The sequence below is a fragment of the Stenella coeruleoalba genome (genome assembly GCF_951394435.1).
Source record: "Stenella coeruleoalba genome assembly, chromosome: 8".
Lineage (NCBI taxonomy): Eukaryota > Metazoa > Chordata > Mammalia > Artiodactyla > Delphinidae > Stenella > Stenella coeruleoalba.
Window position 1 is genome coordinate 8,028,411 of NC_137154.1, and position 19,708 is coordinate 8,048,118.

General features: G+C 53.5%; 1 protein-coding gene across 1 annotated transcript; it reads right to left on the reverse strand.

Annotated features, from left to right (window-relative positions):
* Positions 1-227: 227 nt before the first annotated feature.
* Positions 228-19,103, reverse strand: FERMT3 (FERM domain containing kindlin 3). The gene is made up of 15 exons (XM_079928390.1): positions 18,990-19,103; positions 18,244-18,416; positions 15,250-15,483; positions 14,915-15,034; positions 14,649-14,817; positions 14,332-14,434; positions 3,019-3,126; positions 2,723-2,857; positions 2,593-2,642; positions 2,363-2,487; positions 2,065-2,171; positions 1,726-1,959; positions 1,246-1,370; positions 566-707; positions 228-454 (listed from the first exon to the last, which is right to left on the reverse strand). The coding sequence occupies exons 2-15, from the start codon at positions 18,401-18,403 to the stop codon at positions 275-277; spliced, it is 1,992 nt and encodes a 663-aa protein (XP_079784516.1). The 5' UTR covers positions 18,404-18,416; positions 18,990-19,103; the 3' UTR covers positions 228-274.
* Positions 19,104-19,708: the final 605 nt, after the last annotated feature.

Here is a 19,708-nt window from a genome sequence, read left to right on the forward strand (position 1 = left end):
AGGGACTACAGCTAGGTCAGGGGTGTTGGTCTTGGTCACTCAGACAGGGAAGGGCGGGTGCTGTATAAACTAGAGCCCCCTCTCCCTAGCCTGGGGGATGGCAGAGTCTGGCCCAGCCAGGTCCCTGGTCTACACAAGGCCAGTGACAGTGGGTGAATGTGCCCAGCTCGGTCAGTGCACGTCTGGAGAGGATGTGGGCAGTGAATCCTAATGGGTGTGGGCTTTGGAGCGGTCATGGAAGGTGGTGAGTGGGGCGGGGGCAGTAAGACAGGCTTCAGAAGGCCTCGTGGCCTCCTGTGAGCTGCAGGAAGAGGTCCTCGTCCAGCTCCTCCCCGCGGGCCCGCTCCCGCGTTGACAGGAAGATGTAGCCCCCAATGTACTCATGCACGATGCGGCAGCTGGCAGATACGCAGCTGAAAGCCACGTTGATGTGCTCATCGAACTCAATGGCTACCTGTGGGGTGGGCAGTCAGAGGGCTGGTCGGGGGTGGGATGAGGGAGCAGCCCTGCCCTGGTTGGGTCTGGCCCAGCCTGTGTCCCTCCCCCACCCTCACTCCCGGCCCACCTGCCGGATGTCCCAGTTGACATTCCACTGGCGCATGTTGCTGAAGCGCCAGGTCTTGACCACGTCGCCCACGGCCAAGTCGATGCGGATCAGTCGGTTGTTGGCGATGCCCAGAATCTCGTCTTTTCTGCTGCCCTTGAACCTGGTGCCCAAGGGGAGAGTGTGAGCTGGGGCCCCACCCTTCCTGGCCCCGGAGCCCTCCCAGACAGCCAGGTGCGGAGCTCAGCAGCAAGCTGGCAAGTAAATCTCTTAGGTTTTCTGGGTCTCAAGTTGCTCATCTGGAAAATGGGGGTTAATTACTATAATCACAATGACAGCATTTAGCAGCATCAGTCCGTGCTTTTCGACAGCAACTTTTTTTTGTAGCTTCATCATCCACTTGCTCCTATCTTTGCAGGCTTGGAAAAGGGGCGTCACAGGGGCACTTCCTGTCACAGCAGCCACCCAACCCTTTCCTGCAGGTCAGCTGCCCAAGGCCCAGAGAGGAAATGGTCTGTGGCAGAGCTGGGACGGGGCGGGATCCCCTGCTCTCCCTGCCTGATCCCTCTCTTGTGTTTGCAGGACGGAAGCGGGTGCACGCAGGCTGCCCTCGGTAAGGTTTCCCCGCGGAGGACGGGAAGGAAGGCTTCACAATCTTCAGAGATGGTGCTTAGCAGAATGGACCGGGGTGGTACTCATACCTGACCACCACGTAGGAGATGCCGAAGTCAGGCAGGGACTGCCAGGCCTGAATGAAGCGCAGCTGGGCCTCGGACAGCGAGAGTTGGGCCACATTCTGGTGGGCTTCCAGGATCCGTGGAGTGAGCTGCGGGACAACGCTGGTGAGGGGCTGCCACGGTCCCTGAGACCCCCTGCCTGTCCCCATCAGGGAGACAGGATGCTGAACTTGGGGCAGGGCCAGTGCCCAGTGTGGGTCCACCTGAGTGCACCCCCTCACCGTTCAGCACATGTGAGCTGAGCCGGGCCCTGAGGTGGACATGGGCAGCTGGACCGTGACACCCCCACAGAGGGTGGGGAGCAGCACGCTGAGTCTCAGGGGCCCAGGTGGGAGAAGGAGCGAGTGAGCGTGTGCATTTCCACAGGAGGGCTCTGTGGACATCCAGGGGCAAGGGTGGCCGGTAAACCCTCTGGCCATTCCCGCCACCTACTCCCTCTGGCACCTGCTTGGCCTTGAACTTTCGCTGGAAGCGGGGGGCGACAAGCCCGTAGGGGTTGAGGCCCTCGGCGGAGGCATCAGGGCCCTGGGGGTGGTTGCCTGAGCCCCCGCCGCCTGTCCGCTGCAGGCTGAGGAAAGCCAGGATGGCCTGCACCTCGCTGGAGTAGCTGCTGTCCGCCATGGTGCGGCCCTTGGAGGCCAGTCGGCATCCGGCCATCCAGCGGGCGTACTGCTGCTCCTGGGGTGGGATGGGGGGAGAGGGAGGTGAGGGGCTGGCAAGGCTCTAGCTCAGCCCCTGCCCTTGGCCTGGCTCAGCCCTGGCCCCTGCCCAGCCCTCACTCACATCCTGGCACCGCAGGTAGATCTCACTCATGCCCTCAGGGGAGGGCACCAGGAGTTTAATGCAAAACTTCTGGCCTGAGACGTTGACATCAGGGACCACTTCACAGCCTGGAGGAGGAAGGGGTGGGCTAGGCTGGGAGAGGGAGGCATGTTGAGAGGGCCCTGGGTGAAGGCCAGTCCTGCACAGTGGCCACAGGTCAGAGGGCATCTTCCCTGCCCCCGGGAAGAGACAAGTGAGAGCATTCACCTGGCCAGCACACAGCCCTTGTCCCTCTCCTGGCCAATCCGCCCTCACTCACCCTTGAGGTTGAGCTGCTGAATGGGGTCCCCGGGGGCCTCGTCCTGGCTCTTGTAGTAGGACAGCGTGGTCTCCTTGAACACTACCCAGTGCTGGCGGTACCCCTTCAGGGTCAGCTTCCGGGGCCTGAGGGTGAGGTGGGAGGTTCGTGACAGGCCCCCTCCCTCCCTCCTGTCCTCTCTCCACACTGGGCCCCTCCAGCAGGGCTGCCAATTCTGGGCCCAGACTCACCGGAAGATCCGGAGGTGATCCTTGAGTTCTGGGATGGTGGTGAGGCTGTCCTGGGGAGGAGAGGAGTCAGGGGGGTGCTGGTCCCTGCACTTGACCCTGACCCCAACCCCTGACTGGGGCCCCTCCTCACCAGCACGTCCGTGCGCGTCGACCCCTCCAGCTTCACCTCCAGGTTGCTCAGGGCTGCATCCAGGTCATCCAGCCCCGGATCTGTGCCAGGCGGTTCGTCCGCCTCCCCACTCTGGGACAGCTTGTTGATGTGGTACTGGGAGGAGCACGTGACCAGGGAGGGCTGAGCGGGCAGCCCCTTAGCCCAACAGTGCCCTCAGCTGGGCTTCCCCGGAGGTGGGCCCCCACCGGCACACCCTCCCTGCCCTGGGCCTGGCGCGCACCTAGCCACCCGGGGTTCCCAGGCCTGCCCGGCACCTGTAGGGCTGCAAACACCATCATCTCCTCCTCAGTGCAGTCAATCTCCTCCAGCAGCAGGTCCCACCGAGCCTGCTCGTACAGCTGCGTCAGCCTCACCGGGTCTGTCTGGAGCGGTGGGAGGGGAGGCTGGGTTGGTCGGTGCTAACTGCCCTGAGCACCCCCTGCAGCCAGCTTCTGCGAGCCTCGGGCCTCAGCCCTGCCCTCTGTGCTGTGCAGGTTCATTTGGTGGCTCCGCAACCCCAATCCCAGCCTGCCAGCCCCATCTGCCCAGGAAAGCGGCAGCCCCTTCCCTCTAAACCTCTCTGTGCAGATATTGAGTATTTGTCTGCTGTGTGCCCTGCATGCTGCTGAATGGACAATGGGGACCGAGTAAACCAGTCGGTAAATAAGTGAAGTGATTCAAGAGTACAATCAAAGCGAGAAAGGAAGTAGCTTCCAAAGGGCATCTCGCTTGTGTGCTCAGGCAGGAAGCCCACAAGTTTGATGGTGATGAGAGAAAATGGAACTGGGGTGCGGCTGCACTGAGACCTGAGGATGAACAAGCCACTGAAGGGAAGAGTGGTAGGAAGAACATTCCAGAGAGAAGGAACTCAAAGGGGGATCCCAGTTACCCACAGAAGACCAAGCCCACGCTCGCTCTGAAACCTGCCAAAATTGATAGCAAAGGCATAAAAAGGATAAACCCAAAAGGACAAAGAAGAGAGAGGGGAGACAACTACAGCTGGTGAGAGATACCAACAAAATTTTGGAAGATGAACAAGCAAAAACATGGACAGGAACTGAGTTGCAGGGAAGGAGAGCTGGGATCTCACACCCTTTTCCCTCTCTTGTTCTATGGCAAACGCACTAATGAATTTTGTGACCACGTAGAAGGGTGAGATAGGGAGGGTGGGAGGGAGATGCAAGAGGGAGGGCATATGGGGATATATGTATACATATAGCTGATTCACTTTGTTATACAGCAGAAACTAACACAATATTGTAAAGCAATTATACTCCAATAAAGATGTTTAAAAAAAAAAAAGATCAGAAAGCAAACAGCAAAAATACTAAGATCTGAACTAAGGCATCCAGTTCACATGGCGGACAGGCTCAGGTCTGGGATCCTCTGGGAGGCGAGGGTGGGCTGAAGTGAGGACCACAGAAAGTCTATAAAGAGAGCACTTCCCTCCCCACTCCCTGCAGCCAAGTGACAGCCAGCTGGCACCAGGTAGAAACCAGAGATTTACTCTCGAGATGCTGAGCCAGAGGTACCCCTGCATTTGGTACATCTGAGTGTGGGGTGCATTGTGCTGAAAACAGCTGAATTAAGGAAAGTTGGCATTTTGAAAGGTGAGACATCCCCAGCCCTTCCCCACTTGTCACCAAAGACATTGGCAATGAGCCTTCTATTCCCCAGTCAGGAGATCAGAGCATTCACTGCTGAGAAGCCAAAGAGAAACCCCCCACAGAAAGTGGCATTCCTGCCCCATCTTCCCCAGGAGGCCTAAAATGCCAAGCCCTATTCATCCACTTAGGGTTTCCAACTGGCTTCTTAGAGCCTTACTTCTAAATATGAAAAGACAGGCAGGGATTACCCACATTTTAGGAAAGCTGCTGGAATGAACAACAGAGACCCATGAACTATATAGTCAGGGGAAAAAAAGAGCTTGGAGGAAATAAAGACAATGTAGGGAGCAGAAAAAACTTCAAACAACACCAGTCAGAATCCTTACAGAGACAAAATACTGCACTCATAAAACAAGAACAGGACGCTATTTTTAAAAGGAATGTGGGGCTGCCCTGGTGGCGCAGTGGTTAAGAATCACCTGCCAATGCAGGTGACACAGGTTCAAGCCCTGGTCCTGGAAAATAGCAACTCAGCCCGTGTGCCACAACTACCAAGCCTACGCTCTAGAGTCCGTGAGCCACAACTACTGAAGCACACATGCCTAGAGCCTGTGCTCCGCAACAAGAGAAGCCTCCGCAATGGGAAGCCCACGCACCACAACGAAGAGTAGCCCCTGCTCGCCTCAACTTTAGAAAGCCCACACACAGCAACAAAGACCCAATGCAGGGTTTCCCTGGTGGCGCAGTGGTTAAAAATCTGCCTGCCAATGCAGGGGACACTGGTTCGAGCCCTGGTCCAGCAAGATCCCACATGCTGCAGAGCAACTAAGCCCGTGCTCCACAACTACTGAGAGTGTGCACCTAGAGCCCGTGCTCTGCAACAAGAGAAGCCACCGCAATGAGAAACCCATGCACCACACGAAGAGTAGCCCCCGCTCCCCACAACTAGAGAAAGCCCACGCGAAGTGACAAAGACTCAACGCAGCCAAAAATAAATAAGTTTTTTATAAAAATAAAATATAAATAAAAGGAACGTGATTATAAAGTTATAGTAATTAAGACAGCATGGCATTCACAAAGAGAGACAAATTGATCAATGTAATCAAAGAGAGTCAGAGAGAGACCCACACATGTATGTTCACCTGACTTAAGACAAAGGTGATCTTGCCATCACTGGGGAAAGGATGCTCTTTTCAGTAAATGGACCTGGGTCAATTGGATACCCATATGGTACATTTTTTTTTAATTTAAAAATTAATAAAGTTTTTGTATCCCTACCTCACACTACATACAAATATCAATTCCATTTGGGTAAAAGATCTAAATATCAAAGTTAAAACAATAAAGTGTTTGGAGAAAAATAGGCCTACATCTGTGTGATCTTAGAATAAAAGAGTTCTTAAACAGGGTGCAAAAAATATTAATCATAAAAGAAAAAATACGACTCACATTATATTAAAATTAGGAGCTTCTGCTTAGCAAAATAAACCACTAAGAGGGGCTTCCCTGGTGGCGCAGTGGTTGAGAGCCTGCCTGCCAGTGCAGGGGACACGGGTTCAAGCCCTGGTCTGGGAAGATCCCACATGCTGCAGAGCAACTAGGCCCGTGAGCCACAATTACTGAGCCTGCGCGTCTGGAGCCTGTGCTCCACAGCAAGAGAGGCCGCGATAGTGAGAGGCCCGTGCACCGCGATGAAGAGTGGCCCTCACTTGCCGCAACTAGAGAAAGCCCTCGCACAGAAACGAAGACCCAACACAGCAATCAATCAATCAATCAATATTTTTAAAAAATAAAATAAAATAAACCACTAAGAGAATGAAAAGGCAAAGCACAGAGTGGGAAAATATATTCACAATATATTTATCTGTCAAAGTACTCATGTACAGAATATATAAAGAACTCCTACAAAGCAATATGAAACAGACAAGCAACTCAATATAAAAACTGGCAAAAATTTTGGAAAGAAACTTCACAAAAGAGGATATCCAAATGGCTAATAGCCATACGAAAAAGTTGTCAACTTGATTAGTCATTGGGGAAATGTAAATTAAAGCCACATAAAAAGCACATCAGGGCTTCCCTGGTGGCGCAGTGTTTAAGAATCCACCTGCCAAAAAAAATTTAAAAAAAAAAAAAAAAAAAAAGAATCCACCTGCCAATGCAGGGGACACAGGTTCGAGCCCTGGTCCGGGAAGATCTCACATGCCGTGGAGCAACTAAGCCCATGTGCCACAACTACTGAGCCTGCACCCTAGAGCCCGTGAGCCACAACTACTGAGCCCAAATGCCACAACTACTGAAGCCTGCATGCTCTAGAGCCCGCAAGCCACAATTACTGAGTCTGTGTGCCACAAGTACTGAAGCCCGGGCACCTAGCACAAGTGCACCGCAACGAAGAGTAGACCCCGCTCGCTGCAACTAGAGAAAGCCTGCATGCAGCAACGAAGACCCAATGCAGCCAAAATAAAAACAATCCTTGCAGGATCTCAGTTCCCCTACCAGGGATTGAACCCAGGCCAGGGCAGTGAAAGTGCTGAATCCTAACCACTAGATCACCAGGCAACTCCCAAGAAGATTCTTAAAGCTTCTGGGGCCTCCCCTCCCCTTTCAAGAAAAATTAAAAGGGTCACACGTGGAAGGATTGAAAATAAAAAATGCATTGGACTCCCCAACAGCAACACTGGAAACTAGAGGACAATGGGAAGGTGGCTTCAAAATTTGGCAGGAAAATGTTTCAAACCTAGAATTCTGTACCTAGCCAAACTATCGTGCAAGTGAGGGTAGAACAGAGACCTTCTCAAACACGCAGGATTTCAAACCACTTAGGGTAAGCTATTACTATTTTACCATTTTAGGGGAAGCTATTGAAATATATGCTCCATCAAGATGAGGGAGTCAGTCAAGAAAAAGGAACACAAGAGATCCAGGAATCAAGAAATCCAATATAGGAATTCCCAGGAAATCGTGAAGGGAAGTTCAAGGACAACAGTTAAGCAGTGGGTCTAGACTGCTACCATTCCACGGTTCTGACCAGGAAATAACACTGACTGATATCCTAAGGTGATCGATCATTTTGAAAGGGGCATCGTCCTTAGGTTGCAAAGTTGGTTATAGAACATCCCACCTCATCACTCTGAAGATGCCCCATGGCGAGCCACAGACTCACAGAGAGTGTACAGATAGCCTTTTGGGGTCTCTCTTCTAATTGTACACAGACAGACAATTAATAGAAGAGAAATAAACCAAGAAAGGAAGTACAGTTACTCTGTGGCTTAGCTAAGAACGTTATTTATAAGTGTTACTATTCACAGCCACACTCACGTTGTTTTAACCAAAAGCTACAACACAGGTCAACTGCAAAGATGCAAAGAGATGCGTGTGTTGTGGGGGAAGGAGGGAGGATATAAGACAGATAAATCTTCACCTTTCACACAAAGTGAATAGATTATGCGTGAAATGAAAAAGTCAAGGGAATAGACATACATAAGCTTGTCATATAGATGTAAACACTAGAATAAAAAGCTACGGAGTCAAAACCTATAGTCTCTAGGGATCAGAAATCTGGGATAAAGAGAGGTGGGGTAAGGAGCTGGTTTTTTTTGTTTTTTTTTTAATTGTTGTTATTACTATTAGGACTATTCAACTCTTTAAGCCACCATATGTTACTTTGATTAAAAATAAAATTTAAGCTTTTTTGTTTTTTTTTGGCCGCACAGCTTGTGGGATCTTAGTTCTCCAACCAGGGATTGATCCTGGGCCCTCAGCAGTGAGAGCACAGAGCCCTAACCACTGGACCTCCAGGGAATTCCCTAAAATTTAATTAAAACAAAGAAAACGACAAAGACCAAACGGGTTTTAGATACTGGACAACAGACCACACAGAACAGGGATCCCTGAGAGAAGGAAAACAAGTGAATGGTGAGGTTGCCCCACGCTTGCTGCCTGGAGCAAGCGTGCGTGCTGTAGCCAAGAGGAGGACCCCAAACGGAGCCCAGCATATTCCCTGAGGAGAGCAGGTGCAGTTGAGAATCTGGGGAGTCCAAGGCAGCTAGAATTCACAGGACAGAGTGTTGCAGAGGAGAGAGCTGCACAGAGAGAAAACTCTGGATGGAAATCAGCAGAGGGCTCCTCTTTAGTCATTAGCTGGGTACCGATCAGCACACGTGTATAAGGAAATAACTCAAGGCTAGAAAGAAACAGTAAAAGGAGCAGGTGGAACAATTCCCAGAGCTCACATGAGGGTGGGAATAGTTCATATTCCCAACACAGATTAGAGAAGCCTCATCATATATATAACATCAGAATACTCAGAACACGTGAATTCCCTGGTGGTCCAGTGGTGACCACTGCCAAGGGCCGAGGTTCAATCCCTGGTCAGGGAACTAAGATCACACAAGCCGGGTGGCAAAAAAAAAAAAAAAAAAAAAAAAAAAATACTCAGAAGGCTCTTGCCACAGTAATGGGGTAAATTAGCCCTAGATTAAAAGATGCTTTTTTCTGATCTAATTAATTATTATTTAATTATTATAAATTATAATGATTAGTTCATGTTCAAAGCAAACCTTAGAAGGAGCAAACTGTTTCCAAGTGTCTTAACTTCAAAACAAGGTTTAAAGATATTTAAAGCACTACCAAAAAAAAAAAAAAAATCCAGGACCCAAGAACATAAGATTTGTAGTGTCTGGCATCAAAGAAAAATTTTCCAAAAAACAAAAAAAATTTCCAGGCATGAGAACAAGCAGAAAAATACAATTCATAATTAGGAGATAAATAGTCAATAAAAGTAAATCCAGAAATGACACAGATAATAGAATTAGTAGACAAAAACACTAAAAAAAATTATTTTAAATATATCCTGTATGTTCAAGAAGGTAGAGAAAAGCATGAGCATGTTAAGGAGAGATGGAAAATATTAAAAAAGGTCAAAATTGAACTTCTAGGCAGGGTATTAATGACATATTAGACACGGGAGAAGAAAAGATTAGTAAACTTGAGGATAGAGCGGTAGAACTATCCAAAATGAAACACGGAAAAATAAGACTGGGGAAAAAAACACTGAACAGAGCATCAGTGAGCTGTGGGATGATTTTAAGCAGTCTAATAGTCATGTGACCAGAATCCCATAAAAGAGGGGGGAGCAGAAAATATACCTGAAAAAATAAAGGCCGAAATTTTTCCAAAGTTGATGAAAACTATAAACTCAGATCGAGGAGGCTCAATGGACCCCAAGCATGAGAAACCTGAAGCGAACCAAGGCACGTGATCATCAGATTGTTTAAAACCAGTGATAAAGAGAAAATCATAAAAGCAGTCAGAAAAAAACGTGTGTTTCATACAGATAAACAAAGAGGGACAAGCCACAAGACTGTGAGGCAGAATTTTTAAGGAAAAAAAAAACGTCAGCCAAGAACTCTACAACAAGTAATATCTCTCAAAATCAAAGGCAAGGGCTTCCCTGGTGGCGCAGTGGTTGGGAGTCCGTCTGCCGATGCAGGGGACACGGGTTCGTGCCCAGGTCCGGGAGGATCCCACATGCTGCGGAGCAGCTGGGCCCTGTGCCCCGCAACGGGAGAGGCCACAACAGTGAGAGGCCCGTGTACCGCAAAAAAAAAAAAACAAAGGCAAAAGAATGACTTATACAGACATACAAAAGCTGAAAGAATTCATCACCAGTAGACCAGCTTGACAAGAAATGTTAAAGGAAGTCCTTCAGGCAGACAGAAAATGGTACCAGCTGGAAATCCAGATCTATACACAGGAAGATGAAGACCCGGCAGGGAATGGTGAGTGTGTAGGCAGAGAGAAAAGACTGCTTTCCATATTTTAAAAATGCATTTGCAGGACGATTGGCTGATGGAACTTTTCTGTGTCTTGACCATATCATGTCAAGGTCCTGGTTGTGATACTCGTTGGGGGAAACTGGGTAACGAGTCTCCAGGTATCTGGGATGTCATGTGTTAGTTCTTACAACTGTCTGTGAATGTACAGTTATCTCAAAACTAAAAGTGTAATAAAAAAATAATGGACCGTACTCGCTTCGGCAGCACATATACTAAAATTGGAACGATACAGAGAAGATTAGCATGGCCCCTGCGCAAGGATGACACGCAAATTCGTGAAGCGTTCCGTATTTTTATATGGAATCTAAAAAAAGAAAAAAAAAGTCATGAAGAACCTAGGGGCAAGACGGCAATAAAGATGCAGACCTACTAGAGAATGGGCTTGAGGATACGGGGAGGGGGAAGGGTAAGCTGGGACAAAGTGAGAGAGAGGTATGGACATATATACACTACCAAACGTAAAATAGATAGCTAGTGGGAAGCAGCCGCATAGCACAGGGAGATCAGCTCCGTGCTTTGCGACCACCTAGAGGGTTGGGATAGGGAGGGTGGGAGGGAGGGAGACGCAAGAGGGAAGAGATATGGGGACATATTTGTATGCATAACTGATTCACTTTGTTATAAAGCAGAAACTAACACACCATTGTAAAGCAATTATACTCTAATAAAGATGTTAAAAAAAATAATGGACTGGTTAAAGTAAAAATAATCATGATGATGACTCAACAATTCTACTCCTAGGTATTGATATATACCCAAGAGAAATGAAAATATATGTCCACTCAAAAACTTGTACATGAATATTCATGGCAGGATTGTTCATACCAACCAACCAGTGGGGGTAAAACAAATGTCTATTAACTGATGAATGGATAAATAAAGTGTGGCATATATGTACAATGAAATATAATTTTACAATAAAAAGGAATGAAACACTGAGACAGGCTACAACGTGGATGAACCTTGAAAACATTACGCTCAATGAAAGAAGCCAGCCGCAAAAGGTCACACGCTGCACGATTTCATATACATGAAATGTCCAGAACAGGCAGATCTGTAGAGTCAGAGAAGAGACTGGTAGATGCCTGGGGCTAGGAGGGGTGGGGGGTAAGTGAGGAGTGACGTTAATGGGTGTGAGATTTCTTTTGGGGATGATGAAAATGTTCTAAAGCTGATTGTGGTGATAGTTGCAGAACTCTGTGAAGATACTAAAAACCATTGAGTTGTTACACTTTAAATGGGCAAATTATGTGGTAATGAATTATTTCTCAATACAGTCATCATCATAATAATAACAGCAACAGGGACTTCCCTGGCAGTCCAGTGGTTAGGACTCCGTGCTTTCACTGCCAAGGGCACGGGTTCGATCCCTGGTCAGGGAACTAAGATCTTGCAAGCTGGGCGGCGCGGCAAAATAAATAAATAAATAAGAATAACAGCAACAAGGATGACAATGTATCGTGGGCTTTGACGTATGTAGAAGGGGAGTGTAGGATTACAAGAGCGCAGAGTCTGGGAGGGGAAGAGGGGATTCCACTGTAAGGTTCTTACACTGCAGTGAAGCGGTGTTTCACTGGATGGTAATTATAACCCCTAACGCAACTGCTAAAAAGAGAAAAAAAAAAGCAGCATAGATAATACACTCTTATAAAGGAGATAAATGGAATCATGAAAACTACTCAATCCAAAAGAAGGCAGGCATGGGAATTCCCTGGAGGTCCAGTGGTTTAGGACTCGGTGTTTTCACTGCCAGGGACCCAGGTTTGATCCCTGGTGGGGGATCCTGCAAGCCGCGCAGCACAGCCACACAAAAAAATAATTAATTAAAAAATTTAAAAAATAAAAAGAAGGCAGGGAATACACAGGGAGCATAGCCAATAATCTATGACAACTATAAATGGAGTATAACCTTTAAAAATTGTGAATCACTATATGGTATACCTGTAACTTAGATCATATTGTTCATCAACTATACTTCAATAAAAACCAACAAACAAAAGAAGGCAGGGAAGGAGGGAAAAGGGCACAACAGCCTGGAGGATAGGAAGGAGCACGGGGATGTGGACGGAGAGGAAAGGGGGGCCGGGCGGGTGAGAGGGAGTGGGCAGCGCCGGGGCCAGATCAGCACGGTCCTGGGCCACAGGCACCCACAGGAGCCTTTTAAGCAGGATTGACAGGACCTAATGCACCTGTAAACGTTCATTCCAGATACTGCGTGGAGGTTGGGGAGGCCAAAGGAGGGGGGAGGCCAAAGGAGGAGAGAGGCCAAAGGAGGGGGGAGGCCAAAGAAGGGGGGAGGCCCATTAGGAGGGGCTGCAGCAACTCACACGAGAGAGCCTGACGCTGCACAGATGAAGGGATGGAGAGGAACGGGTGGTTTGGGATGTTTAGTTCAAGGAAGGATCAACAGGACACAAGGAGGGATGAGATGAGAGGGAAAGGGAAAGACCCAGAATAGTGTAAGTGTGGGGATTTTGCCATGAGCCCATGGTGGGAGGATGTGCTGGGCAGACTTGGAATCAAGAGTTCTGTTTCAGGACTTCCCTGGTGGCGCAGTGGTTAAGAATCCACCTGCCAATGCAGGGGACACGGCTTTGATCCCCGGTCCAGGAAGATCCCACGTGCGGCCGAGCAACTAAGTCCGTGCGCCACAGCTACTGAGCCTGTGCTCTAGAGCCCGTCAAGCCACAACTACTGAGCCCGTGTGCCACAGCTACTGAGCCCACGTGCCACAACTACTGAGCCCATGCACCGCAACTACTGAGGCTGTGTGCTGCAACTACTGAAGCCTGCGTGCCTAGAACCTGTGCTTTGAGAAGCCACCGCAATGAGAAGCCTGAACACCGCAACGAAGAGTAGCCCTGCTTGCCCCAACTAGAGAAAAGCCTGCGGGCAAAAGCGAAGACCCAATGCAGCAAATAAATAAATAAATAAACAAATGAATAAATAAATAATTTTAAAAGGTTACTATGTCCAAAACAAGTAGGCTTATCCTAGTGGAAGGCTACTTTCAAAAAAAAAAAAAAGAGTTCTGTTTCAGGCAGAAGCTGAGATGCCTGTTAGGTGCCAGAGCAGAGACAGCCATTTGGACATGAGAGTCTAGAGCTCAGGGGAGAGAGGTCTGGGCTGGAGGTGGTAAATCTATAAAGAGCACAGAGATGACCCTTAAATCCAGGAGGCTGGAGCTTCCTGGGAGAAAGGGTAGAGAGAAGGAAGCTGGGGAATGGAGCCCTGGAGCCTGCAACTCCCAGAGGCTGTGGAGACAGGAGGAAGGGCTGAGGAACCTGGGCAGGGCAGCTGCAGACCCTTGTGCGCGTGCGGATCCCAAGTGGCTAAGTAAGAAGCGGATGGCGAACTTCCCTGGCCATCCAGTGGTTAAGACTTCCACTGCAGCGGGTGCAGGTTTGATCTCGTATGCCGTGTGGTGTAGCCAAAAAAAAAAAGAAGAAGTGGACGGGAAGTGAGCAGGGGACAGATAGCCTGGAAGGCATGGTCACCTCAGCAGGACAGGGACTCCAGGATAGAAGACTCTGGGATAGAGTTGGCTGAGGAGAGAGAGGGAGTTGAGGGGCACCCACAGGAAAGGCTTGCGGGGAGCAAAGACGCTGGGCCCCAGGGTTCTAGAGACAATGGCGCTTAGCAGTTTGGCAGTGAAGGCGGTTCAGAGAAGTGGGGCCACAGGTAGAGGGAGCACCTGGAGGTTTTCCGGATGGATTCATGGAGCCTGTTGGTTGCCGGTGGGGACGGCAGGCAGGGAGGGAGAGAGGCACACAGGTGCCCGCCCGCAAAGCCTCGTCTTTCACCTGCCCCTAGTCCCTGCAGGTCCCAGTGCCACCGCCTCCAGGAAGCCTTCCCTGAGTGCAGGTGTGGGTGCCTCCCACCTGAGCAGCCTTCCCAGGGGCACCTACAACCGTCTACACTGAGCTGTGGTCATTATCTCCCTGATGGTCCTTGAGAAACAGGTCTTGCCATCAACCGGGGCCCAGCACCATGTCGATGGAGTTAATAAACGGGTGTGGATGGACAAATGGACAGATGGACAGACCCCTACAAGTGTCTAATGTTCCTAGAGCCCAGACCCCGGATGCAAGGTCCCCGTGTCCCACTGATCCAGACACCCCTTCTCCCTGACCCAGCCCACCTTGGGATCCAGGTCGAAGAAGCTGTAGTACTTGAAGCGCAGCCAGAGCATGTCCCCCGCCTTGACGCCCTGCTGCATGAGACACCGCGACGAGTCCAGCCACCTGGGCCGCAGCGCAGGCAGAGGTTGGGTCAGGGCTGAGCCGGGGGCAGTGGGGCGGGCTGGGGGGCTGGGCAGGGGCTGGGGCGAGCACACACGTGCAGGAAAGTCCTGGGGACAGGCGTGGGTTTGGGACGAGCAGGACACAGGGGAGGGTGTGGGCTCTGGGAGCAGGGGCTCAGGCACAAGGGCAGGTGAAGACCCGGCAGGCGAGGCACCTGCTGTGGAGCTGGGTCTTGTCCAAGAGGGAGCTGGGCCGAGGCAGGCGCTGGAGCAGCAGGGGGTCTGGCGGTGCCAGTGGCCGGCTCAGCATGTGGTAGCAGGCCTCGGTCTGGGCACTGTCTGAGAAGTGGGCTGGCATCCCCCGGAACGACACAGGTGCCACGCCTGGAGTGCGGGTCACGGTCAACCAGGCCTGGCCCCGACCCCAGGCCTCCGGGGCCTGCCCTTGTGGCCGCCCCTGGGCTGCCCCGCCTGCACTCACCCCCGGCCAGGACGACCTTGGTCAAGTCATACACCTCCTCTTCCGGCTCCTTTTCCTTCTTCTTCTTCTCCTTCTTCTCAGGAGCCCGGAGCAGAGACATCTCCTCAGGGTGCCGGATACCTGAGAGGAGCAGAGGTCTCAGCGGGGGCTGGGGTTCTGCCCTGTGACCTCCCGCCCCACCCATGGGCAGTTCGGGGCAGCGCACAGCCCCACGAGCCGGATGGGGAACAGCTCAGCAAGGTCGAGGTGACAACAGCTGGGCCTGGAAAGGGAGGGAACGTGCCCCCTGGCAGGACCCTCGCAGGGGGCAGAGTGGGGACCAGCCGGGGACTCACTGAGGAGCCGGCAGATGGCAGCCACAGCCCGGAAGAGGGGCTGGGAGAAGCTGGCTCGGAGGCGCAGGGCACGGCGATTGGGCAGTCGCAGGATGACAGGCCGGTGCTGGGGCCCGAAGAAGAGGCGGGCGTCCGCCAGGATCCCGTATTTGTCCAGGGTCCAGTGGGTCTGCAGCAGCCATTGCCTTTTCTGTTCCCACCAAATGGCATGGTCTGACCAGTCCTGCTTCCGCTCTGTGAGGCCACAGGCAAGGGGGGCCGCGTCAGCCTTGGAGGGCCCTGCCCCCAGTGCTGAGCACAAGGCTGGAATTCAGAGGTGGTGACCGGCCCTCCCCTGCCCAGGCCAGGGGCAGGGCCAGGCGGGGTTGGCTTGGGGGCTAGGACTGAGGTCATGGCAGACGGCTCTTTGCTGGCTAACCCTGCTTGTCCCCTGGGCTCAGTTGCTACTGAGGGGAGTCGCTTCCCAGGGGAGCCCCCAACCCAGAATCTTCGTGCTCCCATCTCACACACTCCAGTGCATTGGGCTCTCCCGTATAGCACCTCCAGTGTCCTCCCACAGTTCCTGGCTTCATGGCTTCTCTCTGGCATTCCTGGGAGCCAGAGGCAACTGCAGGGCCTGGGGCTGCGCCGGGCACGCAGCAGCAGGCACTCCATGAATATCTAGTGGTTACTAGCTCTGCGACCTTGGCCAAGACCTGAACCTCTCTGGGCCTCAGTTTTCTGGTTCCTGAGATGCGAGCAGCAATGGACACTGCGCAGTGCCTGCCGCCACGTGGTGAGTGCATGGTGTCTGTGACACAGGCGTGCGGCCGCATCAACACGGCGCATGGGCCTCTGGATAGAAATGCGAGCACTTCGAGGTCATGCGGCTGGTGAAGGAGGACACGTGCTCTCCTCTCCATCTTCCCTTCAGGAGCCTGAACTGGTGCCAGGTGAGCACAGTGGAAGAGCAGAGCCCACTAGCGTCAAAGCCCTTCCTGGGGAGTGGTCCCGTCCTCTGCGCCACCCCCCTCCCTCTTCCTCCTGCCCTGTCGCCCTCTGTGCCTTCCCTCTGTTCTTGGTTTTGTGGCACCCACTCCCCGTCTCCTCCTGACCCTTTGCTCTTGTTCTGTCCCGTTGGCCCCCTCTCCTGGCCTGCCCCCGTGCTTGCCCGTTGGTTCAGTCCGAGGACCCTCTTCTCCCTCCTTAGCCACGGCCTCTTCCCAGGGTCTCACCTAGTCTAGGGCTTCATCTTCCTGCTGTGAGCCCCAGGCCAGAAACCCACAAGCCACTGGCTAAGGGGCACGTCCACTGGCTTCAGTCATTCCAGAAACCTTTTTTCACCAGCCCGTGTGCCCGGCTCTGGGACTATAAATGTGGTGACTCCTAGTCCCAGCCCTCAAGGTGCCCCACTTCACCGCGCTCTGCCTGACACTGGACAGAGGTGCCCCCTCCCCTCAGCAGCTCCCTGGGGGCTGGGTGACAACGGCTCTCCTGCCAGGCCCGAGCTTCCTCCCTTTCACTTTAGCCACCACATTTTACCAACGCCAGCCCTCCCCCAAACTCACCTCCCGTCCATCGTCACCCGACCCAAGGGGCCTGCCTTAGCCTGACAGTCTCCCACTGGAAACCTTTCGGCACAGCTGCCCTCCACCTCCGGGATGGAGTCCAAAACGCCTTATGGCATTCATGCCAGCCTCGTTTCTTGTCATACTCCAGGAGTCCTCCCCAGCCTAGAGGCTCCAATTCAGCACCGCACGCTCCCACGCCCCAGCGTGTCGCCTTGTTCCTCCCTGCTGCGGCCCCCTCTCAGGATGCATACTGTCCCGGGCTAGGCGCAGCCCCTGTGCTGGCTTCCCCTGGGCGGCAGCCAACACTCAGCCCTGTGTCGCAGCTGAAGGGTGGGTCCCACCTGCCCGGCTGAGCTCCAGATCAGGGGCTGGCCCAGCCAGCATGGCCATCAGTCGACCTCGGATGTGCTAAGGAGTGAGTGGGAGCTGGGGGGTGGGCACAACAGTATGCTCGGGGCTGGGGACAGGAGCTGGAGGGACTTGACCCCGGGGGCCCCCGCAGCGGGTGGAGGAGTGGGTCCGGCTGGCCCCTTGTTCAGGCCTCGCGCTTTGCTGTGGGCCAAGCCCCGGGGCCAACCGGCTCTTCTCCCGGAGCACCCGGTCTTCACCCTCTCCGCCCTGTTCGGCCAAGCCTGCCTGAGTCTCTGTCTGACACCCGGTCTCCTGAGGGACCCTCTACTCTCCACTTCTGCTTTCACAACCTCCTTGGGCCCTGCCTTCTCGAGGCTTCCCTCACCGCCTCAGCCCTGTGGCCGGGCTGCCCTGCGGCCCCGTGCTGTCCACAAGCCACTGACCTCCCTCCCGGCCGCCCACTCACCCCCACCCCCGGGGGACCCAGGACCCAGGCTGGCACTATCGCGGGCCTGCCTTCCGGCTCGGGCCATCAGAGAGGGCCCGCCGCCCTCCCAGGAAGGGGCAGCCCGCACCCGCATCAGGGAAAGGCGATGAGAAGCCCCCGCATCAGTGGCCCTGCTCCCCTCCAGGGCTGATACCAGAGGCGGCTGTGCTGTAACTTCCTGTGGGGGCAGGGCCTTCTCACCCAGGCTGGGCCTGTCACCAGCCTGCTGAGGGCTTCCTTCCGCCCGGGGAGAGGGTGTGGGAGCCCCTCCCCACGTCAGCAGGAGCCCCCTCTGGGCTCCTCTCGACCCCCAGAATGGGATCTCTGCCTCGGCCCAGGCAAGGCCTCTCCTGCCCCAGAAGTGGGTGAACGGAGGACCGTGGCCAGGTCTGCTCCTCGGGGTCTTAGTGGAACCCGTTGGAGCGGGAGGAAGGGAGGAAAGACAGTGGGAGGGAGGGGAAGTGAAGTTGGGGAAATGTCTTTTTTGGAACCAAACGATTAAGCTGGTGCCTGAGTCACTGTGACTCCATTATCGAGGGCCACGCAGCAGGGCTGGCCCGGAAGTGCCAGGGGACCCCGTGGGCAACGGGGGCGGTGGGCACTCACTGATCTCCTCCACGATCTTCAGGAGCACCCCACCGATGTGTGACTCCCCTGTGACCCGGAGGGTGACCGACTCGGCCTCGGGGTCCTCCTCTCCTACAAACACCCGCAGCTCCCAGGACGAGTCGATGTAGTCCCCGGTGGCTGTCTTCATCCCCGCCATGGCTGCGGCAACTCTGGGGAGAGGGTGGGAAGGAGGCAGGGTGGGCAGCTGGGCTCTGGTAGGCTGCCTGTGATGCCCGGGACAGGCGGGGGCCCAGAGAGCAAGCCCGTAAGGCAGAATGCCACGGCAGCTGCAAGACGCTGGGAGCTGAGTTGTTGCAGGCGAGCCTCAGACCCTCTCTCCGTCACAGATGATTGGGCTGAGGGGACCTTCAGAGTCTGTGTTGCCCAGCCCTCTCCCTTCTTGCAGACGGGAAGACGAGGCCCGGTAAGAATAAGAAGGGCCTCACTCGACATCACCCAGCTCGATGCCAGAGCTGAGCACAACCTCCGTCAGCTTGCTCGGCCCACGGCCCAGCCCAAGCCCACACTGGCAGCTGCCCACCCTAGAAACGGTTGTGAGCCCAGGTCAGAAAATAGTTCCAGTCAGGCCCAAAGGTCAGCTCCATCATCCCAAACCAGCCAAAGCCTCTCTAGGGCAGTGGGAAGTCCAGGCTGCCACATGGAGAGAGGCATGCTGGGCAGAGGGGCTGCCGGAGGGCGAGGAAGAGAAGGGTCCTTGGGTCTTCAGCCACCGGCCGGCTTACCTTCCCTGCAAGGGGCTGGGGCTGGAGGTGGGGGTCGGAGCGTCAGCCGCTCCTGGCTGCAGCCCGCACACCTGCAGACCACTGTGTGCTTCCTTCTCCTCTCTCCGTGGAGCTTCCTTCAGAGGCCAGCCCTCGCGCCTTATCAGAGCAGGGCGGGCCTGGCCCCTCCCCAGGGCGTGCTGGCACTGGGGGCAGGAAGCAACAGCCAGCACCGTGGTGGTGGCGCGGCAGGGGTTCCAGTGGGGCCCTGCCTTTGCTCCCAGTGAGCACAGGAAGCAAGTGGGGCTTGTGGACCCAAGACCACACAAAGGGTGCCGTCATTTGGAGGGAAGCTCGATTCAAACTAGAGAAGCCACCTATTTGTGTTCCCTTGTCGGAGCCATCTCTCATCTCCAACCTGTCGTGAGGTGGGGGTCCTTGGGCTGTAAGCATCACTCAGCTGCAGAGTCTGGAGAGCGGTGGAGTTCAAAGGGTTGGATCTGGGTTATTTAGGGACCTGGCAGGTCAAGTCAGCTCAAGCCCCGAATGTCCTTTATCACCACAAAGTAGATCCTTAAAGGCCCTGAGGGAAACGACTTTATGTCTTTCCTGTCCCCAGTTAAGGGCCTCTTTTCCAAACTTGTCAACCTTAGAACTGCCCAGGGGAACAGCTGAACAGAAATTGGCCCCTGATGTTTCACTACCTGCCTCCCCCACGCCTTCAGGTTTCAAGACTTCAG